Source organism: Arthrobotrys flagrans (genome assembly GCF_004000055.1).
Source record: "Arthrobotrys flagrans strain CBS H-5679 chromosome Unknown unitig_1, whole genome shotgun sequence".
NCBI classification, from domain to species: domain Eukaryota; kingdom Fungi; phylum Ascomycota; class Orbiliomycetes; order Orbiliales; family Orbiliaceae; genus Arthrobotrys; species Arthrobotrys flagrans.
Genome location: NW_027137556.1, coordinates 6,127,584 through 6,146,193, shown reverse-complemented (window position 1 = coordinate 6,146,193; position 18,610 = coordinate 6,127,584). Strand labels below are relative to the sequence as shown.

The following is an 18,610-nucleotide window of genomic DNA, read 5'->3' as shown; positions in this document are numbered from 1 at the left end:
TTCATCAATTCTAATCTTCCCAGCCAGCCTTAATCTTCGCAATTCTAAAATACCACAATTCTCCAACACGCACCCAATTGACATCCACAGATTCCTTTAACAATGTCTACTGAAGTTGTTGAAACCTCTATTCCTCAGGGATCAGAATACCACTATTACAGGAGCAAAGATAGGAAGCCACTTAGCTCGCTCCCCGCTGAAGATGTCGAGAGCATTACCGTGGCAATTAAGAAAATCCTCAAGTCCGTTGAGGCTCAAAAGACACTCCCGATCCTAATTGACGGAGAGGGAAGTCTCGACGAAAGAAGCTGGGAAACTTCCCTTGCCCAACCCCCAGAAATCTCGAGTTCCACTCTCATGAAGTACTCTAAGGAGGTGGATAAGTATGATTGGAAGGAATTGCCAGTTAATTCCAAGGTACAGAGTCAATTCTTATCAATTTCGTAAGCCTTACTAGTACTCATTAGACTTATTCGATAGATCCTTGAGGAGTACACATCCGCGCCAGCCAATTCCTCTTACAAAAAACACCGCCTTCTGGAAATCATCCTCACCGCTGTCCACCACCTGGCCATAGACCTCTACTCCGTCCACCACCCACCACCAAAGATTAACACCGCTGACCTCCTCCCACCACCACCATACCCTGTAATTGCACACACCCAATACTATGCCTCCAAACCATGGAAAGGCATTTATGACCTCAAAGCCATCGGATTCTGGGCCGAAGCTCAGCTTTTCGGTGGAGTAGTCTACTTCGACCGTAGCCACGTCCCAACCTCAGCCGAGGAGACTGGCAGTTACGACGGCGTTTGGTTGCACGGTTTGCCCAATACCTACACTGATAGTTTGTGGAAGGTTCCTGATGAGGTTGTTGCCGCTACTATCGACGAAGCATCTTTGCCGTTTGATATTGAGAATGCAAAGCACCCACCACTGCTGACACTGCAAGAAGGTCAAGAAAAGCACTCTATTTTCCGCGAGCCACATTTGGCGAACCGCGGAACATACACAGGAGACGGGGGTGAAGATGTAGGAATGACAGCTGAGGAATACGAAGAGTGGACCAAGTCGAGGACAACAGCGTAATAGCTTTAGCTATTTTTGGAATATAATGTTACTTATCATGTCTATTAAAAATGCACAAAATAGTACACGCATAAAATCTAGATAGGAAGAATCTAATCTATAAGCACTTAGCCTAATAATCATGCATCCATACGCTCTAGATGCTTAAAAGGCCCTGTTACCCCCCATACTCAACAGCTCACTCTTGGTTACCAACATCTCTCTCTTTATCTCCCCAACATGCCTACACCCCATCAGCTTCATCACAACCTCAAACTCCCTATTCAGTGTCTGAATAACCCACCTAACCCCTTCCTCCCCCGCCACCTCCAACCCCCACCACACCGGCCTCCCAATCCACACAAAATCCGCGCCTAAAGCCAAAGCCTTAAATATATCCCCACCTCTCCGTATCCCACCATCAAGATGCACAGGTACTCTACCATTCACCTGTTTAACAATAGCAGGTAAAACATCGAGCGCCGATACACAGGTATCGAGTTGCCGACCACCGTGATTAGATACCATTATCCCACTCGCGCCATAAGTGATCGCTTCCTCTGCATCTAATGGGTGTAGTACGCCTTTCACCCATATCTCTAATGAAGTATTCTCACGTAACCATTTCATATCGCGTTCCCAGTTTATCGATGGGTCGACGATTAACTGGTTACTCCGGGATTTTGCGGCTTGTTCTTGTGCACGTGCGGAGGCACTATCGGGGCTCGTATTGTTTGCGATAGCTGAAGTAGTAGAGGGGTCATTAAATTGTGTATCCTGGGCTTGATCTAACGGACCACCGAAGTCTTCTGAGAAATTCCTGAATCTCATGTGTTTTGGCATTACAAAGTTGGATTTTATCAATCCTGGGCGGTTTCCGGGGACTGGACTGTCGACTGTTAACATTATAGCTTTGTAGCCAGCAGCTATTCACATCAAACCTTCATTATCAGCCATCTTACTACCTAGGTAGTATATCCAACTTATTCACTTCGGATAGTAGGTACTGGGTAATAAAGACATACCTTCCGCCCGTCTAATCAACTCAATATTCAAATCCCTCCTACCCTCTAACAAATACATCTGCAACCCCACCGTGCTATCCCCACCAACGTTTTTCACTTCCTCAATCGTATAATTTGAAAAAGTAGATAGCCCGAACGGGATATTCATACTTCTTGCAGCCGCGGCAGTAGCCTTCTCGCCAGAAGGGTGTGCGAGTTGCTGCATTGCGGATGGGGCAATACCAAGTGGAAGTGACCATGATCGGTTGAATTGGGTGGTTCGAGGGTTAAGGTTTACAGTCGATGTATCTAGATATTTTAACAGTAATTTAGTTAGGAATAACTTTTTGTTCATCATTATTGTGGTTTACCCACAGTCCTATTGATATATCTTGAACTGTTGCATTTTCTATTGCTGAAATGTGTTGCCCGCTTCAAAACTCTGCAGACTACCTAGACTTCAAAGACAATTCACCTACCACGCATCATCCGTGGAATAACCAGCCACCGATCCCATACTTCAAGGTTCTCACGGACAGTATGTCCTTCCTCTGCACCGTCGTAAAGGTAATCCCTCACCATTGGCGCCATTGTTTCCAAACATTTCGCCTCAAGGTCCTTGAGAGATAGGACTTCGCGTGGTATATTTGGAGGGGTAGATGTGCCGTTCATTCTCGAAGCAGTTAAATATGTTAATTGATTTAATATCAATCCTAATCGAATGATGATATGATAGAAAGGAGGGGGTGTATTAATGTGAACTAGGAAGTTGGCTAGAGCGTGCGATATCGGTTACTTTATATCAGTACAAAGAATCAACTACATTGCGAGGAGTGGGTACTCTAGTCTGGCGTTATATTTGTAACCGATTATATATACTATCATGGCATCAAAAGGGAACATCGAGGTCCCACAGCGGCACGAGGCCGAATTCCTTATCACATATTAGGCAGTGTAACCTAATCACCGGGAAATAGTTCAATCTCATTTGTGGGAAAAACAGAACAATTCTTCCATTTCAATTGATCATCTTCCGCGCGGTTGAAACTATTCAAATCGCGGGTTAGACAAAGGCTAGTCGATAATTTATACAAGAAACACCACAAACTAGCCAAACAGGACGGTTACTTAATGAAAGCTGGGGGCTTTAAGTACAATACACGCCTGCAAAGATCAGAAAATTAAAGGAATCCCCGAAAGAAAGTTCTCCAGCAGAAAAGAAAGAACGCTTTTTCCCCAAGTACCCAGCTCCCCAAATTAATGTATAATCCAAATTCAACGGCAGGGGTAATAGCGGAGGATGTAATCAAGAGGTCATAAGATTATACAAAGGAAAGGGCTCGTTAATTCAAAAGATTCATTCTAAGCAAGCGATAGAAGCGTGTTTAAAACAGGGCACCCTTCATGTTGATGGAGACGGTCTTGACTTGAGTGTAGTTCTCAAGAGCAGCCTTGCCCAACTCACGGCCAATACCAGATTGACGGAAACCACCGAATGGCAAAGACCAGTGGAGCAAGTTGTAAGAATTGACCCAGACCTATTCACAATAATTAGTGCTGATTCGATAATAGGCTGTAAGAAATATGGATTTTTCAACTTACAGTACCGGCCTTCAATGCGTCGGAGACCTTGATGGCAGTGTTCAAGTTCCTGGTGTGAACGGCAGCAGCCAAACCGTACATTGTGCCGTTGGCAATCTCGACAACCTCATCGGCATCCTTGAACTTGGCAATAGCGCAGACAGGTCCGAAGATTTCCTCCTGCATGATCTTCATTTCGTGCTTGACATTCGAGAAGATGGTTGGTTTGATGAAGTAACCGACATCACCGTGTCTCTCACCACCGATCTCAACGGTGGCACCCTCTTCCTTACCGCTCTTGATGTAGTCCATGATTCTGTCGTATTGAAGCTGGCTGACCTGTGGACCCTGGAAAGTCTTAGGATCGAATGGATCACCAACGACGTTCTGGGCTGCGCGCTCCTTGAAGCGCTGGACGAACTTGTCGTAAATGCTCTCCTGGACGTAAATACGGGAACCGGCGCAGCAGCACTGGCCGTGGTTGTAGAAGATACCGAAGTTAACCCAGGAGATAGCATCATCAATATCAGCGTCATCGAAGACAATGTTTGGCGACTTGCCACCGAGTTCGAGGGTGACCTTCTTCAAGTTGGAGGAGGCAGCAGCCTTCATGATTGTGCGGCCGATGAAGGTAGAGCCGGTGAAGGCGACCTTGTCGATATCCATGTGCGAGGCGATGGCAGCACCAGCAGTCTTTCCGAAACCGGAGATGATGTTGACGACACCAGGTGGGAAGCCAGCTTCCTTGCAGAGTCTGGCAGCGACGAGAGCACTGAGAGGAGTCTGCTCGGCAGTCTTGAGGACGACAGTGCAACCGCAGGCGATTGCTGGGGCGATCTTCCAGGCCCACATGAGAAGTGGGAAGTTCCATGGGATGATCTGGCCGCAAACACCAATTGGTTCACGCTTGGTGTAGGAGAAGGTGCCGTCATCTGTTGTGATGACCTTTCCGTGAATCTTGTCGGCCCAGCCGCCATAGTATCGTAGACATCCAATGCAGGCACCAATGTCACCCTTGGCCATTGTTATGCTCTTGCCGTTGTCGAGAGACTCAACGGAGGCGAGCAGGTCAATGTTCTTCTCGAAGAGGGTGGCAAGATCGAGAAGGAGCTTGCCACGGGCAGCGGTGGACAGGTTGCGGTATTCGCTGCCATTCTTGAATGCCTTTCGGGCAGCAGCAACAGCCTATTACACCCATCCATCCATATTAGCACCGATCCGAAATCGATTATAGATCAATACACCTATAATGAGTAGAGTTTGGATAGGAACATACGATATCGACATCCTCCTCGGTGGCCTCGTGGACCTTGCAGATAACCTTCTCGGTGGTGGGGTTGATGACCTCGAATTCCTGGCCCTTCTTTCCCTTGATGAACTCGTTGTTGATGAACCTGGTAAACAACCACCCGATGTTAATATATTAACCGTCTATAGGCAAAATTCGCTCCCATGATTTGATATCACATCATCTTCGGCTGGAAGGTGGGCATCGGTGGCAAGGCAGCCGAAAGGCGAAGGCGGGGTTTATCGGCTAAGAAGCAACCCCGCAAAAAGTGTCCGTCGCATTACGTGCTGGCCACCACTATCCACCCTACCCACCAACCACATGAAGCGATGAAAGGGATATCGAGAGGGAGAAACGAAGGGACAATGAAAAGATCGTGAACTTACAAGCCAGTTGGCTGCTCGTATTTGCCGATTCCCGGCACTTCCAGAGTTACTGAGACCATTTTGATTCTTGATGTGGTGATTTGTAATAGATACTACGACAAATGTTGGGGTGGAAGGGAAGATTATCTGCTGGATGCGAAGGTTGGAGCTTGAAAGGATGAAGAACCAGAAAAACGGAAAGGATACTTCTACGATTATATACTCCTCCACAGTTCCCGCGAGTTTGAGAGCAGCTGGGAGCCGTCCGCTGTCGCCTTCCTCAATGCACACGGTTTATGGAGAGCAATGAACTAGAACACACCAGAAAGGCTATCCTTCTTTTGCCGCCATTATCCCGGCATATCGTTACCCCTTCCGTCAGAAGCTGCTGACCGGGCAAGAGGAAGATGCTTTCGCGCCAAGGGCAAAATGTGGAGTTTCATCATATCGATTGTTGCATTGGCCTCCCTCCGCTACCAAGATAGCGAGTACCAGAACCACCAAAGATAATACTAGACCCACTGGTATACTGCGAGGCGAAAAATGCGGGGCAATGGAGTTTTTTTTTTGTGTGTGAAGAGAGACCCTAGTCTTCGTGACGATACCGAATCACAGAGGGTGCTCGCAAACTCGGACCATTGCGAGTCTAGACGAATGTCTCTTACACTATTTCTGCTGCCCTTGAATCAATATTAATCTGAGCGAATGTCTAGCTCGATCTTGCCGCCTTTTCAACCTCGGATAGCCCTGTGCATTATGCATGTATAGCAGCAACGGTTGGGAAAATATCCATCTCAAACGGGAAATCGTTACGAATGGTTTCCCGTAGACGGAATACACGACAGGCCGAAGTCTCAACAGTTCTGTTATCGTTATAATCGCTTCGCAGATAAATCGGCACGACCGAGCACAAGCTTTGAAATCACCGATGTTACCCCGGAATCAAGAAAAAAGCGCCCCCATCATCTCCAAAGTGGGGACGAAAACGCGAAGGAAAAAGGTCCGCGATGGCTAAGATGCGGGGTATGTACAAAACTTCCTAGTTTCCGACGCACATACACACCCCAAGCCCAAACCGACTTCAAACCCTTTGTGATATTACCACTTCAGGTTAGCCAGGTGTACCTTGAAGCTTCAATTCCGGCGAGATGTACCTCCATGAATCTCGTTTTACTCCCGATAGTCGGCTAGCTTGGTTCTTTTATTCTTATTCTTTACTTAGTGAACTATCGAAAATAGAGTAATCACCCTTTGCTCTGACAAGGAGATAGATCTTCAGGTGCAGCAACCATGGTAGCGAATCGGAGCGGGTCCAATCAGAGACCTTGTGAGCTCAAGCAACTTTTTCCCCTTACTTCGCGACCTCTCTTGCTGCAACACGAAAATGCAAAGTATGGCACACCAAGACAGGAGGAATTAGGCTCGTATCAAGACTATGAATACGAGGATCAGGAAATCCCTCTCACGAAGATTGAGAAGAGGAATGGAGACGTAATGCCGTCCAAGTGTAAACTTAATATCGAGATATATCATATCATTCCCCCCCGTATGTAGACCACCCCCATCCATCTGCCCAGTGGTTTCCCTATTATTTCCAAGGGCTTGCATAAAATCGGCCGCCTGCAATGCAAGGGGAATTCTCGTTACACAAGCAAATGATAAGAGAGGAACCCACCGGGAAACCCGACCCGTCCTCGCAGACAATTCGCAGGTCTCGGTGCATGACCGTCGCCTGTCTTCCCAGTTTGGAGGTTTTCAATCTTGCTTCTGGAAATCCGGGTGTAAATAATATGCATTGCATTTGTTCCAGCCTCCAATCCGAGTACACGGTACACAAAGACCATGTTCTAGATGAGCTGTCAACCCGTCTGTTTTGCACCATTCAGAGTCAAATGTTGACTAAGGTACCGTCCTCAAGACAATATTGTCAAAAGATCTCGTGTAATTTCGAGAGCTCTTTTATAGCACGATCTCAACTCGTTTTCATAAAGTCCATCAAATCAAATCCAAAACCTCCAGCGCCGTTTCCCGTCGCTGCGGATCTATTCGCTGCCTCCTTCGCCAACATACTCGATAAGGTATTTTTTCGCGACTTCGCCCGTTTCCTAGCCGCAGCATTCGTTGACGATGTTGCTGGTGGTGCAGCTGAGATCAGTGTCGTCATGGACCGATGCAAGTCTCCCGCGGCCGCGGGTATGGATTTAGATGCAGAGGCAGCCAGAGGTTTCGATAAAGTACTCGTTTGTGTAGTTGGTCCATGCCCGGATATTTCTGACGTAGCCTTATCGTGGCTAACTGCAGCTGGATTTTTCGGTAGTGAGTGAATGGTTTTGCTAGAACAGATCTTGCAGGAATAGACCATTCGAGGCTCTTTTGCTGCAGCAGACGTGGTCTTGGGTTTCTTGCGTGATTCAACAGGCTTCGACGTCACCGTCGCTGTCGCCGCCTCAATGGACGCAGCGGCAGTGACAAGTTCGTCAGCTTTGATTAATACTTTCGAGACAGGTATTTCCTTGGACTCCGCCTTCTCCCGACCGCTCTTTACACCTCGAGTCCTCTTTCCTCGCTTCCTGACTCTTCGCGACATGTTCCTCTCTACATTCCCACCGGTACCACAAAGCACCTGGACGTCACCAAGCTTTTTGGCAGCTTTTATCTTCCCTTCGGGGTTTGTAGTCCATCCAACTTGGGGGTCCCCTCCAATTCCCCTAACCCGTACCGAACAAGTCAACCCGGGGACCTGTGCATACCCACATGCAACGCATGTCTTCCTCCATGTAGATTCTAATAATTGGATATTCGACTTGGAGGCATTAACGGATAGAGTAGAAGAAAGGTGGGCAGAAACGGGAGGGGAGGAGAGGAAAAGTGTATTCGATGCTGTGTGAAGATGTGTGAGCTTCAAGTGGGCGAGTTTGGTAGCCGATAGCATCGTTGTTGTATTTATGGATTAGACCAGTAGAGGGTATTATGTAGTGGCTATAATTGAAGTTAGGTGATTGGTGTTCTTGGGTATGAGCGGCATCGCTGCAGTTCGAATTATGGAGACAATGTTGCTGTCGCAAAAACGCCAAAGAAACAAAGTTGAGAAATCAAACTTGAAAATATGCGACCGGATTTAGCCAACACAAGTTTAGTGCCAAGATTACAGATTTAGACCTGGCAACGCAAAAAACACAACATCTGCTACCGAAACCAACACATTTGGCACCCAGTTGTGCTTGGAGTGGCGAACTCGAAGCTGGGTACCAAGTGGTCTCGCTGTCAATGCCGATGATATTTATTTTACAGTAGCAAAAAGTTAAATTTCCTTTTTACCCTAAGTGGCCCAGTATCTGAGTGTTTAAGTGACTACCCAGGCAGATAACACTAGCTGATTCAGAGAATTATCCAAAGTATCCTGCAAACATGCAATGTCGACTAGCTATCAAGGAGCTCGAGGCGAATATTTCCTCTAGAAATCTTAGACGCCAAGTGAGCTCCATGGTTCCGTGTATAGCAAAATTGTAGTATTTCAGATTTACCAATCGAAATATGTTAAATTATGCTATTGATCAACTGAAAATCCATCTATTTTCATTGGTATTTTCTTATGTCGAAAGTGGCATGTTCCACCACATCCCGAACCTAATTTATATGCATGTAAATCCTCAAAACTCAAGAATTAAAGGCATGAATAATCATTGGCTGGTCCGGCAAGATCATTGGCTATCAAATTCAAATTCGACGCCTTGTCTCAGAGCGTCAATACAAACATCATTTCCCTGCACCGTCGACCATCGAGTTTTTTCATATCCACTAGGGCTCGAAGCCATATCATGATAATCCCGATTTTAAAGTCGTACAGAAAACACATAGCCCCGAGTTCCAACATTACACAATCACGTCTACTCTACAGAACTTGCGACCTTCGATAAGCGAACAAGGTATTTCATTACTGTGAGACTATGATATCCACCCGTTTATACTCGTGATTCAATGCCCATGTCCATAACAAACAACTTTGATATTAAAATGACTATTTTCAGGTAACGCAAGAAAGCTTCTAGAAGGCCAATGGGAACTACATGCATATCGAATGCTCTGATCAGACATACTAGTATTACCAAGACATGTCAATTTGCTGGCATAACCCCCAGATCAATGACAATAATTGTGCTTATAAATAGGAGATAGGACTGGCTCGGAACTTTCGTCCAGTCGGTCTAGCTTCTATTCCACCACATCATCCTATACCATCAATTAGCCAGCGGATACCTTCTATCGGAACTCCAAGCTCGGGTATTTGCAATTTGACCAACTAGCTAGGCCCAGCCTTTCTTCTTCTTCCAAAAAAGCCAGCCACTTATTTATTACCACGGAAAATAAATTTTCAAAATGCACCATTCGCAGACACGTCTCGGTCACCGATACATACTAGCTGACCAACATTACCCCTTTCGAAACGAGACCTTCGGACTCGAATCACATGTCCCTATTTACTCTGAGATCTTCAAACACCTTTTCTTTCCTTATAGCGAATACTATCGCTTTACCAACAACCAACACTACCAAAGCCGAAATGGTCTTACTTGGCCGGCTCAAACGGCTCGTCTATACCCGAGAGGGGAGCCATATGAAAACTGACATAACCTCACTTACACCTTCGACTACAAAATTTAGTGCCGTGTTCGATACCGGAGAGCTCGGGGCCAATACCCCATCCCTTGGTATTCGTTTGGAACAATTCAATCGTAGCTCCTCGCGAGCGAGATACGGGAACAAGACACCTAGATGCCGTAGCTGAGACAAAAGTCCCGCTTTATGATATCAAGTCCTTAACCGTGAGAAATATCACAGACAACGATTACGGTCGTTTAGGTGGTAAGTATTCCTCCCATCCATACGCGTACGACTTGTTGCACGCTACTAGTTTTGTGCCTGGCTAACTTTCCATCTTATATAACAATAAAGACACTGGATATATAGGACAAGAACCTAACCAGGACGACTACATATATGAAGTCACACTTCACCTCTCACCCTATGTCACTCGCCGCTTCACCCTGAGCCCACTCTACCGAGGCCACATACAAGACAGTACGGCAAGATGCCTCAAGGACCTGCATAAACATGCAGAGTCCATAAAATTATGCATAATAGGGCCTCGAGAGTCCTGGTAGTAATTCCACGAATGTAATTTTTGTGGGATCAGAGTACCACAGGGGCGGACGAATGGGCCACCGCTGGGGAGGAGCCGCTATGAAAGGGAGAGACATGTGGAATAGGTCGCCCTCTTTCGAAGACGAAGAAGATTTATTACGTGGTGACTGGGTGAATGTTCGTGCGGAGGGGAGGTATGGATATCGCGACGGATATCGCGACTGCGACGTAGATTATGTGTAATAAATCTTTAATTTTATTTTCCTCCTCTTCCTCACCGTTTTCCGGGTACGGCATATTCGCCTCCATTCGTTCATAAATTTGGTTTGTTTATTGGCTTCACGCGCACTCGTCCACTGATTTTTACAGATGTCTCTGTTAAGGACAAATTGGTGTTTCTTCTGTTTAATTAGATCCTTGCCTCGAGAATAAGGTCGATCTAGAAAATAGATAAATAAGAACGGGGAATATTTTTAGCGGTTACGGTGGCATGTATCTAAGCACTAAGAAGATTGGTAGAATGAAAAAAAGCCGATACCATAACACAAAAACCTTCGAACCATCGCCAAATTGAAGTTGTAATATAACCAAATGAATTCCGAGAATTGACCCGTAAGACCTTCTATCGGTCGTGACGTAATTAAAAAAGAATATCTCATCATAATCTCAAACTTGATATGCGAATATGCTCCACGCAAATACATAACCAGCTAACCATGGAACCTAGGTAGCCTCGAATCCACCTAGGCATCTACCATCGACAAATCATGCACATTCGCACCTCAAGCCTCCACGTGGAGAATATATAAAAGAAAATCCAGTTTTTACAGCCAGCTCTGCGTTGTAAACGTTGGGAACAAGAACCCGCAGTGTGATACCAAGTCCCGAATATCCATTTCCTGGTCTCCATCTATTCAGGCTAATTCCGGAAAACATTAGGCCGTTGACAACAAAATCCAGGTTTGGGCGATCTCGTGCTTCAGGTCTAGGATGTGTCAGAATGAAATCGGGATTGCGGGACGACGTTCTAGTGTTCCGAACGACTGTTTTTTTGATCTTAACTCGAAACTTACAAGAGTTCTTGGGAGGAGGGTTAATGTCACGAGTGTTTGGATTGCGACATGTAGAAAGGCGGGGTCTTTCGAAGTACTGTTCTCAGATTAATGGTGTTTTTCTTTCTTGGGATCTTAGTTTCCAAAAAAGCCTGTTGGATTGCACATCCGGATTCATTCTCTGGAATTGCTATCAAATCATCCCATCTAGATGCATGCAAAAGCGATATTGACACGCGGTGGGATACACGATGCTGAACTGTGGCAGAATTAAAATATCCCTGAATAGTTGGCTTAAGAGCCACGGATAGCTATAGAAGAATAGGGATATGTGCCTTACTCTTGTCTGCTCGTACTGGCAACGAATTTAATAAGCACCGATCGAAGCTCGCAAGAACCTTGCCTTCGGGAGATTTTAGCCGATATCCGTAAGGATTTGTGGAGAGCATGGGTAGTCCAACCATGAGAAAGACTAGACCGTAGTTTAAATGTTTGGTATTATAGTGCAATCCTGTATAGCTATCTTGCGAACTCGCTATTGATACTTTAACTGAAAAATCGCACCATAAACTCCAAGATCCGAGCCGATGATCCATACTTATGATATATGGCGGAACCGCAGCCGATACCTCCTTGACGAGAAAGCATGGCAGTAAGGTTCAGAGTGCACCTATACTTTCCTTGGGCTCAGGATCTAGAGCGCTCGAGCCGTTGTAAAGTCTATAAATTCAGTAGGCCCACCTCTTGAAGTACATTTCGTTATTGCTCTAAAGTGCCTTCCTGTGGATGTCGGTAGCCTGCAAGAAAGAACAATAGGACTGGATTTCCTATACACCACTTTCGAGCTTCTAGAATTCGATTTTGTTTATATTTGTTGAGAGATACATCTTTACCTTTTTGAAATGAAGGTCCTCACGACAATCCTGGCCATTAGTGCCATTCTCCCTTCGGCTCTTGCTCATTGTATGTTCGACAGACCCTTCTCGAGAATAATACATGTCTACAATGACGGCGTTAAATTGTCGTAGCTGACCGTCTATGCGCCATTTAGACCGTTTCCCCTCTCTTATAGTCGGAGGCACCACTACGGGGCAATACCAATATGTCCGCCAAAACTCCAACATGGTACGAGACCTGATACTTCGGGGATCTAATGGGGCAGAAGGCTAAGACAAGGTTCATATAAAATAGAACTCTCCAATTGAGAATGTCGCATCAACCGATTTCACTTGCAATGCGGGTGCGAGGACTGGCAGCAACACTGGGACATATGAAGTCGCTGCTGGCTCTACAGTTGGATTTGCACTTGACCAGCAGGTTTTCCATCCTGGTAAGCGGTAGACCCTAATGTTTAAGCTACGAGGACAATGACTAAAGTTATAACGATTTGAAGGTCCATATATTGTGTACCTCGGCCAAGCGCCGTCTAGTATCACCAACTTGAACACTTGGGATGGCTCTGGAGCCAACTGGTTCAAAATCCATCAAAGACAAATCACATTTGTAAGAATCAACTACCAGCGGGTAGATACATTCAACGAGACACTAACTCGGCCTAAACCCTACAGGGAAGCAATGGACCCAACTGGGAGATGCTTAACTCCCTGACTTTTCAACTCCCAACCAGGATTGCTAGTGGTCTCGTAAGTCATAAATGATTATCTCCTTGATTCATTTCGCCAGTAGTACTGATTCGATTACCATGCAGTATCTCCTCCGTATCGAGCATATCGCCCTCCACAGCGCCTCGAATTACCCCGGGGCTCAGTTCTACATTTCTTGTGCTCAACTCAGGATCACCGGTGGTTCTGGTGGTAACCCACCAAAGGTCTCCATCCCCGGTGTCTACACCGGTCAGGAACCCGGTATTAAGTTGAACATCTATTACCCCATCCTGACTAGCTATACTTTCCCGGGACCATCTGTCTACTCTTAAAGAGCATTTTCTTTTTGGGTAACGTTGGTGGAGCTATGTATCTGTAATACGCTGCCTATCGACTATTTCAGTTACTCTACACATGTATATAACCAGAAGCTAGGTATCTCAATGAAGAAGATCCATGAGACACCTTGTTTTATGTCTTCTATCTCTATCGGGAACGTTTTGCTTCAACTGGGTACCTAACAAGCCTCATGATACTTCCGATACAACCAGTAAGACATAGTTATAAATAGGATTGGAGGTTGTGTAACATACATCTGAAGACGCATATATGTGACTAGGCGCAGATCCACTGCTGGACAGGATTCAAGAGGGACCCACCAACGAGATACAAGGATCCAGAAGCTGGTATTCTAAATCATAAGGTAAACGTTTCCTAGCACCTTATCTGAACGTGCATATCGATTTGTTTTACTTGAGTGATTTATATTCTTCCCGGAGTTGCTACACTTTAGATCTTTGACATGTGAATATTGCGCTTATAGATATCAAATAGAAAGCAGCAACTTGGTTTCGTATCAGACACAGCCGTACATCGTGCCTTCAGAACCTCAAGCAAGGCTATTTAAGTACATGCATGACTCATAAACGTAAACTAGAATGCCACTAGGAAGGTTTAAAGGACCGAACTTGTTCGCGCTTTACTATCCTGCTAGACAAATCCTGCTATAGCCTATCGGATCGCATACCTAGCATTCGCAAGGCATCGCATCCAGAACCTAGCTAGGAAGGGGTTTGGAAGGCAAATTCCTGAGAATCCTTAGATCCCGAAAACCCTTATATTGCACTTACGCGTCGATGTTAAGTGAAATCGATATATCAACATGCATATAGCTATGTCTCGGTTCCACGGAGGATGTGATTCCGGATGCATGGACATGGACTGACCTCAAAGATTAACTCAGTGATAGGGAGACAAATTTTAAAATAAACGTTATTTCAAATAACCTGATATTCGCACAACCCAACACTGGCCTCTGGAACACTCCATATGAAGATGGTGTTTCTTTTTTAAGGGTGGCGAGGATAATTGATTTCGAAGCTTCGAGCACTCGAGATTCCAACTCAACCAATTAATTAACCGAACAATATATCAAGAAAAATACAAGGTAACATAATTCGCCGACGCCCTAACCAATAAGGCGAAAAAGTGTTCGGTTTTCTCGATATGCGCCAGGATTATAGCCACAATGCAAATGGGATCATGATATCACATGATTCATCATGAGTAATACGTGCATACATCCCACCTGTAGTGCTGCCTGGGTTGTGTTGCGTTGGATTTTGGAAGTCTTCTTAGCTCCGGCCAATAAATCCGACGCTTGAGGCCTCAGCCTTTCAGTTCTTGATCACACGACTGGATATCTATAATGCATATAACGCTCCAGAGAGATCGATGAAATATATATACATGATTTTCCGTTGCACGATGACGCTAAATTCCATGCATTCTATATTTGCATTTCGAGATTTGTAAATACCAAATGCTGTCTCAAGAAAAGTGGCGAAAGTTTTCCGGTAGTATTTTATATTGGGATTTGGGTTGTCAATAGAAAACCAACAGCGTCGCAAGATAAATATGACTGAAATGCAATGAATACGTAACACGGTTCTGGGGAACACTGCCCCGAAAAGCCTCGAAATCTGCCTTTACTCTTGACACATGTTAGTCATAACCTATGAACAGGAATCGCAAGTGTGAAACAAGGACTATCCTGTTGGGAATTTCGTCTGATCTTTCTCGCCAGTCAAATTAAAGTCTACCCTTAGCGCGTTCTGCATGACCAAGCATGGATGTCGAAGTAGACGCAAGAACGCGCTACTGTTAGGGAGATGAAAATGTTTAGAGGTTGGTATCAACATTCGGGAAGGAGGGGTACAATATCGGCTCCATGTGATATTTTCCCAACATCTTCTGGAACTTCTTGATACGTTGGTGTCGGCAAAGGACTCTGGGAAAGGCATGCGAAGGCCTGCGAAGGGGTATCAGTTTTTTCCCCCGCCTCTCATCTCATTATCCAGAGGAATGTTGTTGTGAGAAAAAAAAAGGACAGATGCAAGGAAATCGAAAAGAAAAAACTCAGCGTCGATCCGCGATGGAAGGAACCCAAGAAAGGAATGTCGTTTTGTGGTTTCTATGCAGTTCACCCCTCCGATGGTGGGCGTAGAGATATGCAACATCCCAAGGGACGCCCACGTTTTTGGCCTCGAGAACCGACATTCTCTCTCACGTCCCTGCAGCGAGGCAACCCTGACGCCTCCCTTTGGTTGGATTTTATCTCGCGTTTCAGCCCTTTTCGGCCCACCAGTCCTGCTCCACTTTTCCTCTGGTTGATATTTTGGAATGCTAGTATGTTTAGTCTTGTTGTTTAGGATGTTGCAGGGCATCGCATCGACGCGGCGTCCGGGTATGCACCATTTTCCACAGAGTGTTATCGACCGTCGCGAGTGTTTGACCTTCGCTGATATAACACCTGCATGTAGCTCAATGCCTCACCATAACGTAGGTAGGTATGGCGGCCTCCCGCAATCCACGAAACTTCATGATCAGCGACCTTGCACTTATTCAACGAACCAAGCATCCAGGCTAGGCCAGGGATATTTTTGAGGACAACAAAAATCTAGAATACTTCCCAACAAACCAGTATCCACCAGAAAAAAAATTTTCTTCCAGGGTTACCCCTTATTTCCTGTATAATGAAAAAAGAATCAAATCCTGTCAAAATTTTGCGACGTAGGTGGTGTGGAAGCGATAGAGAACAAAAACGGCTTGCAGTTTCGATATCCATTGCCCAATGACCAATAAAAATCCCTCATACAACCAGGATGCCTTGACCGTCATCAGCTTTTTTTTTTTTTTTTTTTTTTTTTTGGAGTTTTTCCAGAAATTTTATCGATAGGGAAGTTTTCCAGAAGACCGAGATGTGGCGCAGTTACGGTTACCTTTCCTCTATTGGGTTAACACCTGAGGCAAAGTTCGTTTGCAATCGTCTCCGGGCCCGCCTAGTTCCCAGTGCCTTTAACCCGGGTTACCGGGTCCGAATTTAGTATAAAATTCAACGGCAGGACAGCATTGAATCATTGAATCATCTCAGCTGTGAGAATCCGGAAAAATTAAGCCATAACAAGGCGTATGCGAAGCTCCGATGATATAATAGTTTTCCGGAGTAATCCTACAAGGTAAAATAAGGAAGCCCGAAAACTTAGAACTCCAATCATGTCATCAACTTCGAAACTATAATATGTATCGGGTTATCTGAACAGCTGAGCAGCAGGACATGACCCAGTGAGAGATCGGACGAAATCCTTTTACTTGCTAGTTAGAAAAAAAGGGAGGGTGCTGAATATTTTCAATGTAAAAATAGCCAAATCTGGCCAATGATAGATGTATCGCTATCACCTTAGGCCATAGCAACAAGTATAAATATTGTTCTGTAAAGAGCTGGCAAAGGAAAATTTTCGCGCAAAACCCAGCCCACTTTTTCCTCCTTGGTTCGTCGACAATTCACACGTCTGAACTGTTCGAAGGACTTTGCATACAGACGCTAAATTTCAAGCGAATCATGTATCAATAAAAAAAACAAAACCGCATTTAGTTCTTGTGTGTGTTTGGTCGTTTATGCATAAAGAATGTCATCCTGCATGAAATCCATTGGGAGAGCGAATCGTCAATTAGGTTGTCAGAAAACGGCTAGGATATGGGTAGTTCTACGTGGTATTCCCACCGAGACAATTGCAACTTTTCGCTTTCGAAATTTCAGAATTCAGAAGCCTTATATTTCAGCGGAAATATCCAGATAGATTTTCCAAGTTCAAGTGTTAAATTGTAGCATATCAAATTCTGGCTGGGTGATTAAGAAATTCTCTAGTCGCAACCGGGAGAAATGCATCCTTAGTTTGAACATTCAGCAGCCCAGCTAATTGTCAGAATTATACACTCTTAAGCTACCCAATTTGAGGAGACTTGTTATCGGATGCCAACGCAGAGAACGGAACCAGTCGCAGATTTCGTCAGATCCTGGTCACTTCCTAGGGCCTATATCTAAGGTTCATTCCTACACACAAGATTAGCCCGATACCTGATATCACGCCAAACCATAAATGACCGTGATTCGGTACATTCGCGAATTTTGTACAAGGTATACCGGTCCTGAGGCTTCAATACTGTAGCCAACGCATGCAGCTTCTAGTACTATTGACGAGCTAAAGGATTAGGAAGTGAGCTCTGAGGCAGTACGGAGGAAACACGAGCAGATGCTCGAAAAGGACCAGCTTCCTTGCGATCCTGAAGCTCTACACCCCAAGACTAAGGCATGACTGAACGCGTATAGCTTCCCACTTGGAAACTTCTTGTCAAACACTTTCTATAAAAATGGGACGCGATGTGAAATTCTTTGGTAGGAGGAGAAAAATCTTTTTTTTTTTCTTTGGCGAAACCGAAAACTGAGTGATTTGGTTCTGGCGGGAAGTGGGGCACCGATTTTCATCTTGAGGGGTCTCTTGCATAAACCTCATGCCGATATGGGCCAATGGAGGCGAACAGTGCATAGACCGTGGAATTTCGAAAATCGAACCACAATGTTTAAATTTGCAGTTGTCGTTGTTGCTTCAGTAAAATGGCTCTACGGTACGTATACTCTGTACAGAGGTCGCTTTCGGTATTGTCAAAAAGGACGGGACTTGTATCAGTTATAGGTCCTTAGCAGAAGACCCCAAGGGCCCTTTACACGCGTATTGGGTCTATAATTCACGTCACAATCTTTCGCTTAGTTGGACATTTAGATCAGCAAAAAACCACCAACAAGCATCAACTAAAAAAAATGTGTTCATTTCACATCCAACGTGCATTCCCTTGGCCTACCAGATTCTTCAAGTCTAATATACCATCGTCCAGTAATGCAGCATGGTCGGGGTGTTCCGGCACTATATGAGAGAAATCCGAGACGGTCGAAAAGTCTATCGTCTTTATAGAAACACTACAATCGATTCCATTTTAGATTCTTGATTTCGACATAACACTATTGTCTCAAGGTAATATGATTGGACGTTCTAGGAAAGTTGATACTTGTAGAAACTATTAGGTTAAATCTGGGCAATTGCGGGTTACTGGAATAACTTCACAGGGCGCGCAGAGCGAGACCAGGTTATTCTGATATGGCGTAAAAGTT

General features: G+C 45.1%; 5 protein-coding genes across 5 annotated transcripts; 2 read left to right on the top strand and 3 right to left on the bottom strand.

Moving 5' to 3' along the window:
• Positions 1–102: 102 nt before the first annotated feature.
• DFL_009802 (uncharacterized protein) lies at positions 103–1,089 on the top strand (the record flags this gene model as incomplete). Its single annotated transcript, XM_067639743.1, has 2 exons — positions 103–417; positions 481–1,089. 2 exons carry the CDS (start codon positions 103–105, stop codon positions 1,087–1,089), a joined length of 924 nt encoding a protein of 307 aa, XP_067487500.1.
• A 144-nt stretch (positions 1,090–1,233) lies between these two features.
• On the bottom strand, positions 1,234–2,744 carry DFL_009801 (uncharacterized protein; the record flags this gene model as incomplete). Its single annotated transcript, XM_067639742.1, has 3 exons — positions 1,234–1,994; positions 2,094–2,381; positions 2,552–2,744. The coding sequence occupies 3 exons, from the start codon at positions 2,742–2,744 to the stop codon at positions 1,234–1,236; spliced, it is 1,242 nt and encodes a 413-aa protein (XP_067487499.1).
• A 713-nt stretch (positions 2,745–3,457) lies between these two features.
• Positions 3,458–5,386, bottom strand: DFL_009800 (uncharacterized protein; the record flags this gene model as incomplete). The annotated part of the gene is made up of 4 exons (XM_067639741.1): positions 3,458–3,610; positions 3,675–4,838; positions 4,930–5,047; positions 5,328–5,386. 4 exons carry the CDS (start codon positions 5,384–5,386, stop codon positions 3,458–3,460), a joined length of 1,494 nt encoding a protein of 497 aa, XP_067487498.1.
• Positions 5,387–7,278: 1,892 nt separating this feature from the next.
• DFL_009799 (uncharacterized protein) lies at positions 7,279–8,238 on the bottom strand (the record flags this gene model as incomplete). The annotated part of the gene is made up of 1 exon (XM_067639738.1): positions 7,279–8,238. The coding sequence occupies one exon, from the start codon at positions 8,236–8,238 to the stop codon at positions 7,279–7,281; it is 960 nt and encodes a 319-aa protein (XP_067487497.1).
• Positions 8,239–12,402: 4,164 nt separating this feature from the next.
• DFL_009798 (uncharacterized protein) lies at positions 12,403–13,436 on the top strand (the record flags this gene model as incomplete). Its single annotated transcript, XM_067639737.1, has 6 exons — positions 12,403–12,463; positions 12,552–12,625; positions 12,692–12,830; positions 12,894–13,003; positions 13,069–13,143; positions 13,209–13,436. The coding sequence occupies 6 exons, from the start codon at positions 12,403–12,405 to the stop codon at positions 13,434–13,436; spliced, it is 687 nt and encodes a 228-aa protein (XP_067487496.1).
• Between the last annotated feature and the right edge of the window lie 5,174 nt (positions 13,437–18,610).